At 37.2% G+C, this 19473-nt stretch overlaps 1 protein-coding gene across 1 annotated transcript in view; it reads right to left on the reverse strand.

Moving 5' to 3' along the window:
* Window positions 1-18873, reverse strand: part of atrnl1b (attractin-like 1b) — a 76786-nt gene extending 57913 nt beyond the window's left edge. The window contains exons 1-8 of the mRNA XM_056268780.1: window positions 17760-18873; window positions 7262-7345; window positions 6865-6978; window positions 5452-5580; window positions 4997-5205; window positions 2073-2247; window positions 1541-1628; window positions 152-407 (exon numbers count right to left, since the gene is read on the reverse strand). Of these exons, the coding sequence (XP_056124755.1) occupies window positions 152-407; window positions 1541-1628; window positions 2073-2247; window positions 4997-5205; window positions 5452-5580; window positions 6865-6978; window positions 7262-7345; window positions 17760-17995 (1291 nt within the window). The 5' untranslated portion in view covers window positions 17996-18873. The remainder of the gene's footprint in view (window positions 1-151; window positions 408-1540; window positions 1629-2072; window positions 2248-4996; window positions 5206-5451; window positions 5581-6864; window positions 6979-7261; window positions 7346-17759) is intronic.
* Window positions 18874-19473: the final 600 nt, after the last annotated feature.

Below are 19473 nucleotides of genomic sequence, written 5' to 3' on the forward strand. Positions count from 1 at the left end.
AACAAACTAAAATTAAAATGGAAACAGTAAAAAATAAAACCCATTTCAAAATATTACTAAACACTATAATAACACTGTGTACAACCCAGAATTTTTGGGTACTTGCAGAACCTTTCAATCCTAAACAAATACACCATAGTCAGTCACTCACTGATGTTGTACTCCTGAACATTGCTGATGTAGCTGTAGATGGAGGAGTAGCCGAAGATGACCACCATCACCACATCGCCGTTATCCAGCTCGACCATATGGGCGGAGTGGCCTTCCACAGCGTAGACCTGCCCATGGGCTGGCACACTGGGGAACTTCTGCGACCACGTCATGACGGGTATGTTGAACACCCACAGCTCATCTGTTACGTTACTGGCACCCATCTCCAACTTCCCTCCAAACATATAGATGTCATCCTGAAAGAAAAAGATTTAATAAGTTACAAGAAAGTTTTAATCTACTGGTAAATATTCTAAAGTTCCCATATTTTTCTTTCAGCTAGGGCTGCAAAAATTAATGTGTTAATGCATGTGATCAATATCTTGAATTATGTTTCATTCGGTTTTGTATATTTTCTTTATACTGGTGGTCAGAGACTTAACAAGAGCATTTACACTCCCGTTCAAAGGTATTTTTTAGGGCCGGGACTTTAACGCGTTAATTAAGATTAATTAATTACACACTTTAACGCGTTAATTAATTACACAAATTATTTTTAATCGCACTTATTTTTGCACCGCGGAACGTTTCTCACTGGATGAGTTTCGGCGGACCGATTATACTGGCGCACCAACTAGCGTTCATGACGAAGAAGCTGACGAGAACGCTTTGGTTGGCCGGTGGCTGGGAAATGTTGTTACAAAAAACGAACGGATGGACGCGTCGATAAGAGCATGGTTGTGTGCAAGCTATGCAACAAGGAATTCGCTATTGCTATTAGTGTAGTGTAGCAATATGCTATTTTGTTGCAATATGCTATTGCTACACTTAATGGCTATTATGGCTATTAGTGTAGTGCTATTAGTGTAGTGTAGCAATATGCTATTTTGTTGCAATATGCTATTGCTACACTTAATGGCAAAAATTGCACTGGTCTGCTGGACTTGGTTGAATAAAAATAAACAATATTTTGTTGCTTAAGCTTATGTATGCAGTCATTATTCAATGGTATACTAAAAATCCATGTGAAAAAAATTACTTCTCACAGTTCTCAGGTCAAATATTTATGCGATTAAAATGCGATTAATTTCGATTAATTAATTACAAAGCCTCGAATTAATTATATTATTTTTTTTAATCGAGTCCCGGCCCTAGTATTTTTTAAAAATGTTTTTGAAAGAACTCTCTGATGTTCAACAAGGCTGAATTTATGTGATTAAAAATATATATTAAAAACTGTAATATTGTTAAATAATATTACAATTTAAAATTAATGTTTTCTATTTGAATTCAATTTAAAATGTTATTTATTCCTGTGATGAAAAAGCTGATTTTTCAGAATCAATGGATTACAGCCATTTAGACAAAATATTGTTAACACTTATGTTACCCGATATAGTGCCAAGGAGTGTCCATATCTCGGCAGGGGTCCGCTACTGATGGGTACAGTATTCCAGATGCCACTTTCCAGATTATAACTGAAAAGCCACAAAAAAAAAAAAGTTAACATCCTAACACAAGTTCATTTACATATCTAAAGTAAAAAAAAAAAAAAATCCAGACTGTGATGGCTTCAGAATTACACAAATTACCCATTATTCAAGTAGTTAGTACAAGAAGTCACAGTCCGAGTTTTGACTGAAATATCATATCCATATCCACAATGTCGCTAATGCTCCCTATACAAAGAATTCCCTCTGAGAATACTCAGATTCACAGCTTTTATCCTCAAACTGACAGATTAATCAAACTCTACTCCTACCACAGGATCACATTGATTTATCATTAGTATTATTATAATTACTGCGGTTTTATTTTTGGATTATTGTCATTGTATGGAAGCGCATATACGAATAAGCCTTGTGCATAACATGAACTGGGTTATGCTGTAGGCCTACACAGCGTTCTGAACTACCACTTACTTTAGAATCATCTGAAAGTTGCTGTAGTTAAACGTGTAGCCACCGACGACCCACATGACCTTTTCCTGCACAACCGTCTTATGGGATGCTCTTCCAAGCGATGCTCCAAAAGGCTTGACTGTGGGCATGATCCAGTAAGACTCCGTGGAGGGCACTGTTAGCGAGCAGTCTGGACCTGAGAAAAAGAGAGACAGATAAATCGCTTGTACAATAATCTAAGGCGGAGTTTCCCAAAATAGGGCTTCACAGACCTCTGGGGGTTCACGAGGGAACTGCAGGGGGTTGAGAAGCTTAAATAAATATAAAATTTAAATAAATATAGGTGGACAATTATTAAAAATAAAACTGAAATCGCTATATAGCTTAGCATGATTTTCAAATCAAAGGCAGCATTTAATTAAATAAGAATACAGCATGTTGCGTGTTTTTCAGATTGAAGAGCAGCACTGTGTCGTGTCGCATGCCGTTCACAGTGTTTTCAACATCAGAGCGGCTCGGTTCACAGTAAATGCTGCTTCTCACGAATTCAATCTCTGTATGTGCAGAGTTTAACGTGCAATAAAATGTGTGCTAGGTTCACGTTATTTACACATTCCCATAATTTCCAACATTTCTGTGGATAGGAGTTTACAGCATTTCACCATCATTCTGCCAAAATAAAAGCTTTTAAAGAGAAGAATTTAAGAAATAAAAATGAGTATAGGCTTTATGCCGAACGTCACATGAACAAACAGGAGGGCAAGCCTCGTTCTAACCGTACGAAGCTTGTTTTCGCCGGTAGAACATGCCGAATCGGTGAGGTTATAGAATGTCTGAGAAGTGACGAACTGTAATCTGGTGATTGTCTGCATTGGTTGGTGTCTGTCGGTGCAGTGTGAATTGGCCTTAAGGGGTTCAGTTGACCAAAATGTTTGGGAACTCCTGATAGGTAACATCCATTTCATTATATTTGATCTTATGAATGATGACCTAAACAGAGCAGGTCTGGCAGCTTCTCATGGTCATTACTATGAACATTCACATCTCATGTGTCTCCTCACATGAGGCTTAGTGATAAGTTGGCTAGAAAGACTCATTAAATTAACCTTAAGGCATCCTGATGTCAATGCTCTATCCAGGGTTCCTACAGGTTTCTTCAAGTTAAATTCAAGTCTTTTTAAGACCTTTTTAAGACCATTTATATAAAAAATTAATACCTATTTCACGTCCCTACCAGCAAAGAAAAACAAATTCCTTCAACTTGTGTTCATTTATTTTTCAAATGTGGAATGGGTAAAAGATGATAAGCCAAGCAGGTGTGAAAAATAAAAACATTTCAGTAGGCCACAAGAAAGTTTGCCGAACAATGTTAAGTTGTGTTTTAACATTAGCTAGCTACTTATTCCATGCTGGGAATATGGGGAACTGAGAGACCCCTGAACAATAAACATCGAAAATCATAATAATCGTGGTTGACAAATGAAACTTTTAGTTGTTTTAGACTTGTTTTAGTTTTAGTCTAGTTTTAGTTGACGAAATACAATAAGATTTTAGTGATTTTTGATTTTAGTTTTTTGATTTTCTAAATCTACTGTAAACTAAATCTACAGTAGATTTAGTCGACTAAACTATAATGGTTTTAGGTAAATTGTAATGCGTTAATTAAGAATTTCTCTAAAATTTCCAAACCCATACACTCCCGGAGAAAACATTTATTAACCTATTAATATGTATGATTTTTAAGTTTGAACATGCAATACAGATACAGATTTAACTACTGTGACTTAAAAAAATATCTTAAAATAAATAAAACCACTTTTCCTAAAGTAAAACAGTCTTCTTTTCAATTAATGATAGATATGCATTCTTTATAACAACTTACATACATCATCCTTTATTCTTTCAAGTAGACAATTATTTGTATGAATTAAATATAATTAATCCGTATTAAAGCTATTAACAAACAGTGAATGCTTTTCTCTTTTTATTTTGTTGCTTGATCAAAATTAATGACACAGACCGCATTATGTTTATTGCCACTGTCACTTTAAGACATCGGCCAATGGGACTTTGGACTTTAAGACATGTCCAATGACATGCGGATACGATTGCACTGATGCATACCCGATACAACTGTTTAACATAACCGACATAGTTAACATGAATACTGTCCAAACCGGACATTTAGACATAATGTTGTGTGTATGTGTCCATTCAGACACGAAAGAGAGCTCATCAGTTCAGAACTCGCGCGCTGTATGGTGTCTATGTGCACGGCTGCACGCTTCGGGTTGGTTTACATTTTTACATTTTATGAGACCACGAGGTAGATCAGCACGTTACAGTACAAATGTGTGCATCTAGCACACACGCAGGACATCAGTTCTGACTGGATCGCTTCCCAGATCGACACGATCTAACATTTTCATCTAGTTTTTATTCGTTGAGTCAATGATTTTCGTCATAGTTTTTGTCATTCAAAACTAGGTTTTATTTACTAGCGTCTCGTTTTCGTCAGTGAAGAATGTCGTTGAAGAAATGTTTTCGTCATTATATTCGTCAATGAAATACACTGACATACAGCACAATTTTTAAGACCCAGACATCAAATTTTAAGACTTTTTAAAGACTTTTTAAGGTATTATTTCCGAATTCATAAATTCAATGCTTTTAAGGCTTTTTAAGACCCCGCGGGAACCCTGTCTATCACGCTTTGACATTTTGTGACATTGTGGCAAAAGCCTGATGAGGATGCTGCAGTGATGCAGAGGTGACAGATGCACTATTAAAAAATCAACACCAGGGGGAGACAACACACATAACAACAAAAACTGCCTGAGACACAATGCTCTGTTGGGAACATGAAACTGGAAAGGTCTCGGATTTTCACAGCATCCTGTAGAATACAGGAGAGGAGTGGAAATGAGAGTGGAAGTGAGTAGTACCTTGCCAGCTGTCATTGCACACGCACAGCTTTTCCCCTGTGAGGTCACAGTAGCCGTGATCGGGGCTGCCACAGTTGTTCCTGCAGTACGGGATGTCACAGGCCTCACCCTTCCAGTACTTATCGCATTCACAATACACACGGCTCGCTATTGAGTTCCCCGAGGAGCACTTCCCGTGGCTAGAGCAGTTATTTGGACATGAGTTGATTCTGTCGAGGGAGAGATGAAGAAAGAAGGTTGTGCAAGGGGTAAGTTGGTACACAGATGTACGAAGGGAAACCTGAAATGGGGGAGGGTATATTGAACAGGACTAATCTGTGATTACACTGAGAATAAAACAGGCAGAGAGGTGATAAAATTAAGACCTCTGTGAGATTACGTGTTTAGATATTAACACTAGACCAAATCAGCAGGCTTTCATTAACTCTGTTGTCCCAGCGTGGCTGAATACTCACGAGTAGAAGATTTCAAATCCCGTCAGGTTGTAGGCAGCGTCGCTAAAAAAGTGCAGGAGTGCGTAGCCTGAGTTGGTCTCCACTTCAGGGACGGTCTCGTTCCCTTTCAGTTCGGGGACAATGAGTCCACTGTGAGACAATTACAAAAAAATAGAAGCTGGTTAGGAAATGTTCCCTCAATCTTCCTTAAAAGCAGTAACTTATTCCATTTGTTATGCAGTAAAGTGAAATTTTCCTGTGTGACTCTAGGAATGAGGTTTTCAACTTCCAAAAGAGGTGCAAAGGAGTGCTATGAGGTCCACCAAACATGTGGAAAGGAAAAGACTTTACAAAATAAATTTTTAGGGCTTTCAAAGTTAACATGTTGACTTAATATATTTATTAGATATGTTTTATGCAATAACTTCTTAACATACCTAGTGCTTTGAAATTTATCATGAAAAGTGTTTTACAAATAAATTCTAATATATTTTTATTGTCAGTTTTATGCACTACCGTTCAAAAGTTTGGGTAAGATTTATATGTTTTTGAAAGTAGTCTAGGCTGCAAAAAAAAAAAAGTGATAGTAATACTGTCAATACTGCGATATATTTAGATAAAAAATAAACTTATTTTGAATTTTAATGATATCTTTTTAAAAGGTAATTTATTCCTGTTATGGGAAAGCAGAACTTTCAGCATTACTCCAGTCTTCAGTGTCACATGATCCTTCGGAAATCATTCTAATATGCTGATTTGGTGCTCAAGAAACATTTCTTATTATTATCAATGTTGAAAACAGTTGTGTTGACTAATATTTTGAGAAAACCGAGATTTCAGGATTAATTGATAAATAGAAAGTTTTTTTTTTTGTTTTTTTTTTTTCATATGGACAATATTTTTTGTCTCTGTTGTCTGGTACAAGGTTTGCACTTATATTGTAGGATTCTCTGATATTATTTTGTTGTTATTTATAACAATGCCAAATAAAGAACAATTCAATTCAAAAGAACAGTATTGATTTTAATCTTAAAATGTAATCTTTTTGTAGCATTATAACGGTCATTACTGTCACTTTTGATCAATTTAATACATGCTTGCTAAAAAAAAGTCATACAATTGAACAGTATAGTGTAGATCTAACATTAATAGTGTATAAAAAAAAAACAGAAATTCTGTCAAATTAATACAAAATAAACATATTTTGATCATTGCCATTGGCATTAGTTTAGTGACAATATAAAATCTAATTATTTATAGTAATTGTTAAAAACAACATGCTGTCTTTATAATAACACATTCAATATTTCTCTCACACAGTATAAATAGGTCTTTATGCATGAACATACATAGCTGCCATTATATTTTAGGAAGGGGGTACTTGGCACCAAAAAGTCTGAAAACCCAGTTTTCAGTTTTAGAAAACACACTCACCTTAAGACAGCAACTAAGGGAGCATAAATAGAGTCTCCATCATAGACGTACATGTGGTCCCAGCTACATTCGGTCGCAAAATGGTTAAACCGTAACCTCAGGACTGCGTTTGGGCTGCAAAACAAAGGTGATGACATAATGCTTAAGAATGTGTTTTTGGCTGCATAATCCATTATGAGAACACATTACAGCAGACTCATTTCTGCCAAGTCTGAAGGGTGTAAGGCGGAATGTGCTCGTCCAAGCCTTTTCTGGTAACCCAACACAGAAGAAAACACCCTTGTAAGGGCTGCTGAAGTCTATTTAAATAAGGGGTTATGCAAGAGGGAAGTGTGGGCACAACAAAACCGAGTCGAACTCTGGTGAGAAAGAGAGAGGATGACAGAATAACACTTACTAGCCCTCAATCAGCCAGGTGCACTTTGTTTTGTACTTGTAGTTGATGGGGCCATCTGTTAGGTACCCGGACGGCTCGGTCAACCTGAAAAATAAGATCAGAGTTGCCGTTCACATCAAATCGATCCCGTGGGACTAACAGAACAATGCGATGCGTAAGAAAAGAAGCCAGAGGCGTTGCGGAGAAGTGCTGTTTCAGTACAAGTATGCACAACGATGAATATGGTTTCTGTGGTTACTTATGGCCATATGGACACAGGCTTGTGTGGGAGCAGATCCACAATGATTCACTGCTGTAAATGTGCTCATGACACAGGCCTAACCAATCAGTTGCCTCTCCCTCCGGACTGCAACAGGGCCATCGGTCCATGGAGTGATAGCGCTTGGATCCATATTGCATCATCATGGAACACTCAGGGCCTGTCTGTGTCGCGGACCACATTAACCGCATCAAGCTGGCGGCATTGTTTGCCCAGACAAGGCCTATTGTTTGTAGATGCCGACTTAAAGGGATGCATCGTTCTAAACAATGACCTCAATATTCCACAGACACACTCTTAATTGAACACGTTATTGCTGGCTGAACTTCTCTGGCTGAATTCTACAAGGCCATCAATCTAAGTGACATTGCCGAGAGCTTCTGTCCTGCTCATCTTTAAGAGAACTGAGCTGGTGTTGCACTAGAATCTTGGAGTAAAGGAAGCCAACACACATTAATATTCACAAGATATCTTAGCATTACTATGATACTTAAAAGTAAAACTTGTCATTTCCATGCCAAATGGAACTGCAACTAAAGAAATATTCTTGTATAGATGGTGATTAGTACATTCAGAATAAAATGTAAAAGACATGCAGGTTCATTAACTGATATTCTCTACTGATAAACTGGAGATGCTCGCTATCATTCTATCATGTTGCATTTTTGTAATTCTGCACAGTAATTGAATCAGCTCATTAATTCTCATTCATGTCCCTGACAACAGCGCACTAGAGAATGTCATTGAGTGTCCGTTTGCCTGTCTGTATGTTTATCCGTTCATTTCTTTTAATGTTTAATGTAATTAAATCTGTCTCTTCCTCACGTTACAAATGTGTTTCTAGCTAGACTTTTTATAACTTCCTGTATCAACAATCGAGCTGACAGGTACTGTACATTTATCATCTACCTTTACTGGTAAGCTAAAAAGTTAATTTTGCCAATTTTCCATTACAGCGGATATTAGATCCAAATAAGGTGTTACATCACATCACATCAGAATTATGATTAATACAAGAAGGTTTCTAGAAACAATATTGTTGGCTTAATTTAGCTGTCGATGAGGTCAACATAATGCCCATCAAAAGTTCGGAATCAGCCTAAGCAAAGTGGGATTTTGGACAATGTCAACAAATTCTTTTCATTTCTTGGCGCAAATAAATTCACTTATTGAAGCAATTATTTAAAGCAATAACTATTTCTTATTACTTATTAATAGCCATACACTTTTTAAAAGTTCTGAATCGGTAAGATTGTGAAGTCTCATAAGCTCACCAAGACTGCATTTATTTGATCAAAAATACAGTAAAAACTGTTAAATATATTGCCATTTAAAATTAGTTTTTATTATTATTATTTTAGGATAAGAAACATTTCTTATTATCAATGTTGAAAACAGTTGTGCTGCTTAATATTTTTGTGGAAATCATGATGCTTTTTCCCATAATTCTTTGATGAATAAAAAGTTAAAGAAAATAGCATTTATTTGAATTTTCTTGTAACAATATAAAGTCTTTACTGTTAATTTTTGAATAAAAATACATTCTTGCTGAATAAAAGTATTCATTTTAATCATCACACAACAGACCAATTAGAACACACTTTAGATGGATTATACATTATTTCTGTTTTTAATTTTATAAAATATACTTTAATACTTTGTGTTCCCTTATCCATGCAAAAATCATCACAGAATTACAAAGATTCTGACTCTCACTTTCATATGACATATTAAAAACTTTTTCGGGTGCTAGTCTGAACATATCCAAACTCTGTAAATAAAACCTAAATTCATAAATGATATTAATCTGTGCACCACACAGCAAAGTGAAAACAAGTCGTAATTGATTTTTATACCCTTTGTATTAATCATTTCTTTCAGTCTGTGAATCATTCCTCATTTTCCTCACAACAAAATGTAGGTCTATGTGACGACAGCCAACCTAATGCAAACGCTAAAAACCAAGCATTCTTGCTGCAAGTTAAATCGTAGCCTATTAACAAGCTATTTCTCCACTCTGTGTTCTCTATAATCAGACAGTGAGATTTTAAGAACGGTTAAAAACAGTAATCACGGTGCACCACATCCTGTGCCGGGGAGGACACCCCTCAGGCTGAATGCTGGCGAGAGGGATGATTCTTTGTGCGGGCACACACTCAGCGGCCCAGAAGAGAGACAAAAAAGGCAACTGTAGGTGAGTCAACATTTAAAATATTCACCAGGTTTTCATGCATCTTTAATAGCACAGTTCCAAAGCAAATATATCCACCAAGGCAGGATTAATACCTATCCCAACGGCTTAGAAACCACCACTGGACAAGGTTCACTCAGCCTCGCTCAAAGGCTGGCCTCAGGCATTCAGAAAAGGACGGGAAGGGAGTTACATAAAGATCTGCAGAACAGCCAATGCAATATTACAAAAACAAAGACTTGTGCGCTGAAGGTAAATAGGGTCAGTACTACAGTCAGCCATAATAAAATGTTGACACTTGGCAAAGTCCAATTAGAGAGGGCCTCTTTGTCAGCTAACTCAAGCCCAGTTTCCTGCCACCTGAATAGGAGTCCACTGATATCTGCCGATCACTTCCTGAACGTGCCGGTCCTCACAGCCCTCGTCTTCCTGTAGTCGGTGTGTTGCCTCCCACCACTTGTTCGTTTAGCTGTTGTGCAACAGGAAAGCTGTTTTTAGTGCCAGTTTGATGTGGAGGCAAGGACACTAGGATAGGACTACTAAACAATTTAGGTCTGTTCATTTATTTAAAGTCGTGGTATCATCTAGCCCGTATTTTCTCCACTGAACAACTGTTTACCTAAAGATCAAGAATATATTAGCATCATTCTAAACGTGTAAAAGTTATTCTACTGCATTTGACTTACGATTCAATCTAAAACACTGAGCTATATTTACCCTCACACTGAGCAAGCAAGATCTATTCACAATTTGAGAAAGTGACTCCATTAACAGCTGCAAGACACTTAATGACAAAGGGGATTTTAGAGTGGAAGCACTATTTCATTAGCCTGACGTGGTCATACTCAGATTCTAGTCAGACTCAGAATGTGAGTCTGATACTGCTCCATTGGGCTATGATTATGGGGCGTGTTTCAACCGAACCAGGAAAGAAAAGGCCTCTGCACTCAATTGGATAGACTTATCTTCTATAACAGACGTGATGGCGGAATCTACACATCTCAATTCTCCAGCGGCAGCCACCTTTGTTGTAAACTAATTCAACCCAAGCGCTCTTTGGTGACGTGGATGATTATGTTACTGTTGATCATCTGTCCATCATTGTATAAAGCCAACCCTGGCAATTTGATTGGTCCGAACAGCTCTGGTTTGAGCATAGTTACTCCACAAAGGATCAAGTCCAGACCGAAATTCCATACCTCAAATGTTGTGGGCAGGGCTAAGTTTGGCTGGCATCCAGGCTACTATTTCATGGGATTCAAACACTTCTTGTTATTGTCCAGGATGTTTGGGTGAAGTGTGATACAGGGCAAGCATCCACACAGTGGGTGAATGACTGACCGCTCAGTATTACAATTGTTGCCTCAATTGTTACAGTGTTGCCTCTGGTGGACTCACCTTTGTCCAGCCTGCATTTTGCCAATACAGCACATTAGCTTGATCCTGAATGGTAATCTATATAAACTGGAAACAAAAAGCTATTACAGGAAAATGAAAAGAAACTAAGAGATATGTTGGAAAGGAAACTAATGGTAACTTTCTCTTATACTGACTTATATATAATATAATTATAGCAGCCTTTCAAAAACCATGAGCACATGAAATTAAAACAAGGTCAAAATTCAGTTTGGCCTAAATCAAGCAATCTGTTAGGCTTGTTTGATGAAGATGATGTAGCTCACATTGCACTTCAGATAGTCATCTATAAAGATCAACCTAAAAATAGTGCACAGATCATGTCGACTGGCTTTGCTTAATCCAAATACCAAATCATTTCACCAACAACTTTACGGCAGTCTAGACACCACAGACATATTTCAGATGTTCGCACAGGGGTAGTTGCCGTACCGGAACTGACACGTCCTGTGGTGTTAAATATTATACTCATTCTAAAACCATTTGAAAACATTTTGCTAATTATTTTATAATTATTATGCATTCATCTTGTATGACTTCATATTGATGGAGATACTAAATATAATATTTGTACTTTAAAAATGCATTTGTGTCACAGCAGGACTGTTTCAAATGAAGAGGGTGAAAAGCTTAAAAACAAGAAAAGAAAAATAATACAAGAAAAAGTAATCTGGTACAGGAACTATGTCACAACACCTTGTATACATTTTATCAGTGATGTAAAGTATCTGAGTAAATGTAATTAGTTACTAGGGACAGTTCCGCCAAAAATGAAAATTATGTCATCATTTAGCCTACTTACTTACCCTCAAGTTGATCCACCAAACCTGTATGAATTTCTTTCTTCTGCTGAACACAAAAGAAGATATTTTGAAGAATATGGGTAACCAAACAATTGACTTTCATAGTATGGAAAAAAATACTATGGAAGTCAATGGGGCCCATTAACTGACAATAATTTTCAGAAGACATTTTCTTTAAAGTCTGTGAACTTTTATGTCACTCTAATGTATAAATATTGATATCAGTTCAGCATGATGAAGGGGTCTTAACCCTCATGTGGTGTTCAAAACCCTATAACACCTGTGGTGTTCCCGGTCAAAAATGACCGGGCCATAAAAAAAACCTTATAAATCACTCATTATACCATATTTTCACCCAATCTTGGATTCAATCTTTTTGTCAACATGTTCTCTTTCAATTAGGACTGGTTTTATATTTTGATTTGCATCTGAATAATCATAGGCCTCATTTATTTGAGAGTAGGCATTTCATTTTTTGAGTAATTTTTTTAAAATTTTTGAATAATTTTGGAAATATTAAATAAAATCTGAAGAAAATTGGTATTGTTGATCACACTAGTCAACTTAACATTTTCACCAGGAATTTTGTTTTGAAACTTTTGTTTTGTAAAAAATATGGCACATAGTCACACTTGTGGTGTTCCCGGTCAAAAATGACCGGCCTATAAAAAATAGCTTATAAGTCACTCATTATACCATATTTTCACCCAATCTTTGATTCAATCTTTTTGTCAACTTGTTCTCTTTCAATTAGGACTGGTTTTATATTTCTGTTTGCATCTGATTAATCGTGGGCCTCATTTGTCTGAGAGTAGGCATCTCATTTTTTGAGTAAAAAACAAATCATTTATGAGTAAATTCGGAAATATAAAAAAAAAAAAAAAAAAAAAATGGCTACTGTTGATCACACTTGTCTACTCTAATGTTTCACCAGGAATTTTGTTTTGAAACTTTTGTTTTGTAAAAAATATGGCACATAGTCACACTTGTGGTGTTCCCGGTCAAAAATGACCGGCCTATAAAAAATAGCTTATAAGTCACTCATTATACCATATTTTCACCCAATCTTGGATTCAATCTTTTTGGCAACTTGTTCTCTTTCAATTAGGACTGGTTTTATATTTCTGTTTGCATCTGATTAATCGTGGGCCTCATTCATCTGAGAGTAGGCATGGTCAAAAATGGTCACAATGGCCGACCATTGAAAGTGAATGGGAGAGACTGAAAATAACAGAACAATTTAGTTTTCAGGAGCATGTTCATTATTTTCATGTACACATATGAGCATGTGTGCTTGCAAACATCGAGCCCTTGGACCTGTGCATGTATCGATACATTTATACACACGCTACCCAGACACACACATGTTAAAACACACAAACTTTTTTAAATATTACACACATTCTTTTCCACAGAGAGAAATTTGATCCTACCCTAACCTGCAACCCTAACTAGCAGTAAAGAGGAGATGAGATGATCGGTTCACGATAGAAAAGCAACAGAATTTTAAAGTTAAGACTTGATTTCAGATAACAAAGCACAAAGCTTTTTGTGATTATTAAAGTGTTATGTTTAGTTAAGTTTTGTTCACGCATCAACAGAAAATGGCACAGATTTCAGAGGCTGTTTCGGGTAAAAAAAAAAAATCCGGTAGCCGTAATTTCGATGCATCCCTAACAATCTGACCATTTTACCCATTCTCCTTCGACCGGAACTGTCAAAATCTGAGCTTGAACGACTTGAGCTAATTAGAGGGTGCCTGTTCCGTCCCTAAACCAATCAGGTTCCTCGTACGCTTTCAGGATGCCTCTCTACTAAAAAGTGAATACTTTAAACACACAGATGGAACGGAACATTACAGCAGAGATGATTATGGAAGATAATGAGATTTTCATTATTATTCAAGATGTCGATCCCAATCGAATTTATCACATAAATATCTCCAGCAAGCGACCCTTTGTTTTGCTAACATTTACTTAAGATTGTGATTATAGCCTAATGACCTTAGGCCAGTGTATTATCCCAAGCTTTTTCTTGCCACGGCACAGTTTTGATAAGTCAAGAATCCCACGACACTACTAAGCACTAAAATAACAAAATTGCACAAACAAGCATTGCTTCAAATGGCATATTAAAACTGGATATTATATTAAAAGTAGTTTAAGGTGAAACTTCAGCTTAAAGCTCCAGTCGGCAAGTCTGGCAGATTGAGTGGATTTAGGAAAATTTTGAATGTTTACAACTCTCATGCCCCTCCCCCACTATCAACGGATACCCTCCCACCCAGTTCATGCTCGTCAGTGCCAGCTCTGGTCAGTGCGTGTGCACCAGATTTTCAGTGAACACCAGGGCTCTCAAGTGTCACGCATTGAGCGTGACAGTCACTCATTTTGGTCTTTTGTCACGCTCTCCCGCCACACATTGTATTTCTCACGCTGAAAAACTATTTGTAATATATTTAATATGCCGCAGCGCCCAAAACTCTGGCCGCGCCGCTCTCACTGTGGAACCGGCATGAATCAAGCGCGTTGGTTTCCTCTGGTGTTGTTCGTCGAGCTACACAATAGCCAATCAGAAAATAGCCCTATTGTATCTGGGTAAGATTTAACGCAACAACCAATGACAAAAATGTATCCAACCCCCCGTCGGCTGGGTGTCACTCTTACCTGTCTTCAAAACTTGAGAGCCCTGGAACGCGCCCGTCTCATCAGCATCCATCAACACCATGGAGTATTTGGAGGTATGCTGTCCTGGCTAATGTACCGATAGATTGCATTTGCTAACGTCATTTATACTCTAAATGAGCTTACTTGATTTTCCGCCATCACTCTTCGTTACTGCGCGAACTTCCGCGAACTTCAGGCGTGTGCATGTGATTGTAACGTGCGCGAGGGGTGGCGTGTGCCCGATCTGTGATTGACAGTCAGATCTCACACCCCCCTGCGCTGATTGGACATGATGAACCGGGAGCTGTGGATTTTTGCAAAACAAATAACAAGCTCCAGGTGGAGTTAGAAGCTCGGGGTTTTTTCTAAAACCACTTTATTTATGTTGTTCTGTCAGATTATAGTGTCGATTTCACTGAATATGCTCAAAAAAATGTTGCCGACGGCAGCTTTAAGTCAGGTTGAAACAATACGGCCATATAGGAAGCAAGCTACATGATGTTGTTGGTCATTATAAAACAAATTTAGGCTAGGCTACATATCATTCCTGTCAGGCGGAAAACCTCATATTTCTAAAATAAACACTGTGACGTCAAAGTTAATTATTTGTAAAAGGTATGAATAATGACCAATAGGCTAGCATTGCTTTTTAAAAATAAAATAAAACAAAAACGAAATATAGAGATAGGAGGTTTCCACCCGAAAGTGACGATATATTCTTAAAAATCTCCATGGCACACCTGACAGCAATGATGAAATTGTCTATCTGTACTTTTACTTAAGTATGGTTTTCAGGTACTCTTTACACCTCTGCATTTTTTACATCAATGATTTTGTTAACTTCCACGACATGCATCAACTACCCATTAACATAGATTGAAGAAATACCTTGAATAATAATAATAAAAACATTCTAATGCAAAAAGAAATCTTAAAATGCAATTTTCCTTACACACAGAAAAAAATTATAATTTAACCTGTGCAACTAAGAAAGCCACCATAACCACAAACCCCTCAACTATCCTCAAATTATTATAAAGATAGTTTCAAGAGAAACTAGGCCTATATGACATGACAGGTGATATTCTAAAATCCATGTACACAACCATTGCACCTCAAGTATAGCAGATAACGGCACTATAAAGTACTCAAAATTATTTACAGACAATAGACAATTTAAGGACAAAACCAACCAAATCTAAAAATGTAAACATTTTCATAATCAATTATCTATACCTATTAATATCAAAATATATATGCAATTGCTATAACTAAGTATAATCTGCTGGAATTTAAACTAATGTAGTTTCATCTTCAATCTAAATTAACTTCAACATACAGGAAAATAACTGAAGGAAGTTACATCATCAGATGGCACAACCACAGAAACCCAACCAATCTCTAAGCAAGACTAAGGTTTAGGCAACGTCATTAAGTTAGCCGACTGCTCTAGAAATTTACAAAGCACTCACTTTTAACCACAAAGTTGACTCTATTTGAAAATGTACTGTTCATATTGCAAAAACATAGATAATATTTCACTTTGTTGAATGTCTATTTAGTCAATTTTTTCCCCAAGAAATAAATTAAAAGACTGATTCATAGTTTCAAGGCAGGTTGCTATATTTTAACTTTGAACAGACAGAACGGTCTCTATACATAATTAAAGCACTATCATGGCAAGGAGATTGTTGTTTATGAGCCTGAAACCTAACACATCTCATTAATAATTCTGCATCCTCATAAACAACATCTGAACATACAGGCCATGTTCAAAACAATAGAGTGGTATGCACCAGGCACGACAATTTCTATCCCAAGTATCCATTTAGCCAATCTTTATAACAACTTACTGTTATTTGTCAATGTGACAGCAGCAGCTAATGGGCAGTATGACAATGTCATGTAACTCCATGGTCTTCCTAGTATTTCCTAGTCACCTGGACCAGCATTAAAGGCAAACAATGGCCAAGAGTATCAAAACATCAATGGAGACCACTTCCTTCCATCCAGCTATTCTTGCTTCCAACCTTTGTCACACAGGGCTGGGTGTCAGTCTGAAGTTTAGTTTGAGTGACAGCACTTATAAATGCCAATAGCATCCTCTCAGCTGCTTCTAAGACGGAGTGAAGAGGAAGATCTTTGTTGCACCCAATGAGAGTGGGATGCTATTTTAAGATACAGGAGTGCAGGAGCTTTGTTAAAGAATTTAATTTATCATACAGCTGTCAAACTACAATCGTTTAAAACTAAATCATGTCTGCCCACAGTAACTTTGACATCCTTTTTGAAGACGAAAAAAACAGAATTAATAATGACAATAGTAAATGTTTGAAAACTCTCATCAGATCATGTCTGTACAATTATTTAAAAAATACAATATACAACAGTGTGTAAAGTAAATGTGTGACCAGCAAGAAGCCATCAAATTATACAATCCAGTTTTTCAGTACTGCTTTATGGAAACCAGTGTGGGCCTAAAAGCTTAGCAAACTTCATGTGTGCTAAAAGTACAAAACTTTAATTCAACTAAATTGTGCCAAGACTCACAGGATTTGCCAGAGGTATACCAAGATTTCAATGTGGATATGATAAATCTTTGACACCCTGACGAAGGCTTGTATATCGAAACGCGTTGGAGTGTTTTAAAGGTTTAAGATGACCAAGCCATAACAATAAAGGCTTTTTAATCTTTCTAAAGAGAGAGTGCCTTTGAGTTTCCTGAATTTTTGTTTGCTACATATGATTATCCCATCCAAAGAGCACCTCAAGGAAACATTTTGAGTCCTGGAAGTGCTCCTCTACAGACATATGATAAATCTATATTTTAAGCCATATGAAAATGGTCTGAGAGGGGGGAACAGTAAAGAACAAGTGACCTTCATATCAGTTTTTAACCAGATGGTGCACATATGTGAAAAATCCCTTTCAAGTTATCCAGAATTATTAGACAAATTATGAAAATCCAGCAATCAGTAACATGCTTAAGATGATTAACATATAACAAAACTTTGTTATTTTAATAAAATAACAATTAAAGAAATCACATCTATGCACCAATGATCATTGAATTTAAAACAAGCATGGTTCCCTGTTTCTCAAGAATTAAAAACAGGTACAAATGCATAATTTAATACTCTTAAATGTTTTAGTAAATACTCACTTGAATCTTCCCTGGCAGTGTTGGCATTGGTCACCAACCCATCCACGATCACAGACACAAGATCCGTTCACACACCTGCCTGACAGACAGTTCTTCTCACAGGGTTTAGATGGAGAGCAGTCTGATATCAGCACCAGGGAGAACATCACACATAGCCATAAATATCTCTGCATGCCCTGCAGTCTCTGTCTGACCAGAAACAGCTCAGGTCTGAGCATCCTCTTCCCGGCATTCATGGTTTAAGGATGCAGAACTGTTGAATTGGGTATCAATATCTTAGGGCCTTTCTTCCCTGCTTACTGGTGGCCAGATTGTTTCAATTATAACAGCAGGGGAAACCGTTCACTTATAGATCATGCATATTCCCTAAACATCAGCGATAGTATCCCGAAATCTAGGCAATCGTTTAAAGGAAAACCTCCAGATCCGAGCGTGATAAGATAAAATCAGCATAAACACAGGCATATTTAATCAACTGTCTCGCCTCATTGTGTTTCTGAACAAGAGCAGGAATTTCCTACGTTACCTCCTGCAGTTACAGGGCTGGAAAATAATTCCCCATAACATTGAAAAAACCTTTCCTCCCAGATCATTACCATAACTCAAGAGATGGGGTATTTCCAGCTTTAAAGCATCATATTATTCAACGGTCTTATTCTGATCCCGTCCGCAGCCATTTTAAAGCGTAAACATTCAGCTGGCTGCTCAAATACACTGCTGGTGTGCTTTCAAGCCTTCAAACCTTGAGCTTTTCGTGGCTAAACGTTCATATGCCACGTGAAAACAAGCTAAACGGAGAAGGCTTCTGAAGAAAAAGCATCCTTTATGATCGCAGCAGTGAGTAACATGGATGTTGTTTCTGCTGTTGTCCGTTGCGCTGAGGGATTTGGAAAATCTGGGCAACTCTCCGTTATTCGCATTTTTTCGCTATTTCTTTGGCTCAACGTGATAAACTCCTTGTCAAAAGTGTCGCCCCTCAATATAGATATATATCCTCTTCGTCCCAGGTCGCCGAAAACCCCTCAGCGTGCGAATTTTGGCCCCCTCGACCAGCGTTTAATCTCCCATAGTACGAGCAGCTCGCGCTGGCTGGCTGGCTGCTCCTCAGGTTGGAGCAAACTCAACACGGAGATGACCGCGCATGCGCACTGGGAAGGGGATACATTTAAAGAGACAGAGGGACAGTGTGTGCATCCGTAAGAATGTCCATTGCAGTACTTGAGAAGCTTCATTAAACATTTTGTGTAATATTTATAAGGAAATGTGTGAAAGCCTAACATACATTTCCCATGTAAATAAAGTTGATTGTATAGTATATTATGTGGAACATTGACAGTCAGTCAAGACAACAAGATGGCAAGCACTTATTTCTAAGATACAAGATTATTATTGTTTTACCTACAATGTACAATGTAACAATTGCTATACGGACAGTCCAGTATGCTACAGTAAATGTAAAAATGTATGTTGCTAACACTTTGTTAAATGAGTAGCCTACTTCATCCTAATTCTAAATGAGGATTCTACATCCCCACTAACTAGGTTTTATGACCCAGATTCCCTTCACACTTTAAGCCTCCATCTTAAATATGGACTCTGTTCTTCTCTTAAGCGTTTAGGTGCATATTATGCCCTTATATGCCAGCTGCTCTTTAGGTTCCTTTTTTAGTCACTCTTTTATGCACCACAAACATATGATATTGTTATAAGTAAT

Source organism: Rhinichthys klamathensis, unplaced genomic scaffold (assembly GCF_029890125.1).
Source record: "Rhinichthys klamathensis goyatoka isolate OS25496 unplaced genomic scaffold, OSU_Roscu_1.1 h1tg000277l_1, whole genome shotgun sequence".
Lineage (NCBI taxonomy): Eukaryota > Metazoa > Chordata > Actinopteri > Cypriniformes > Leuciscidae > Rhinichthys > Rhinichthys klamathensis.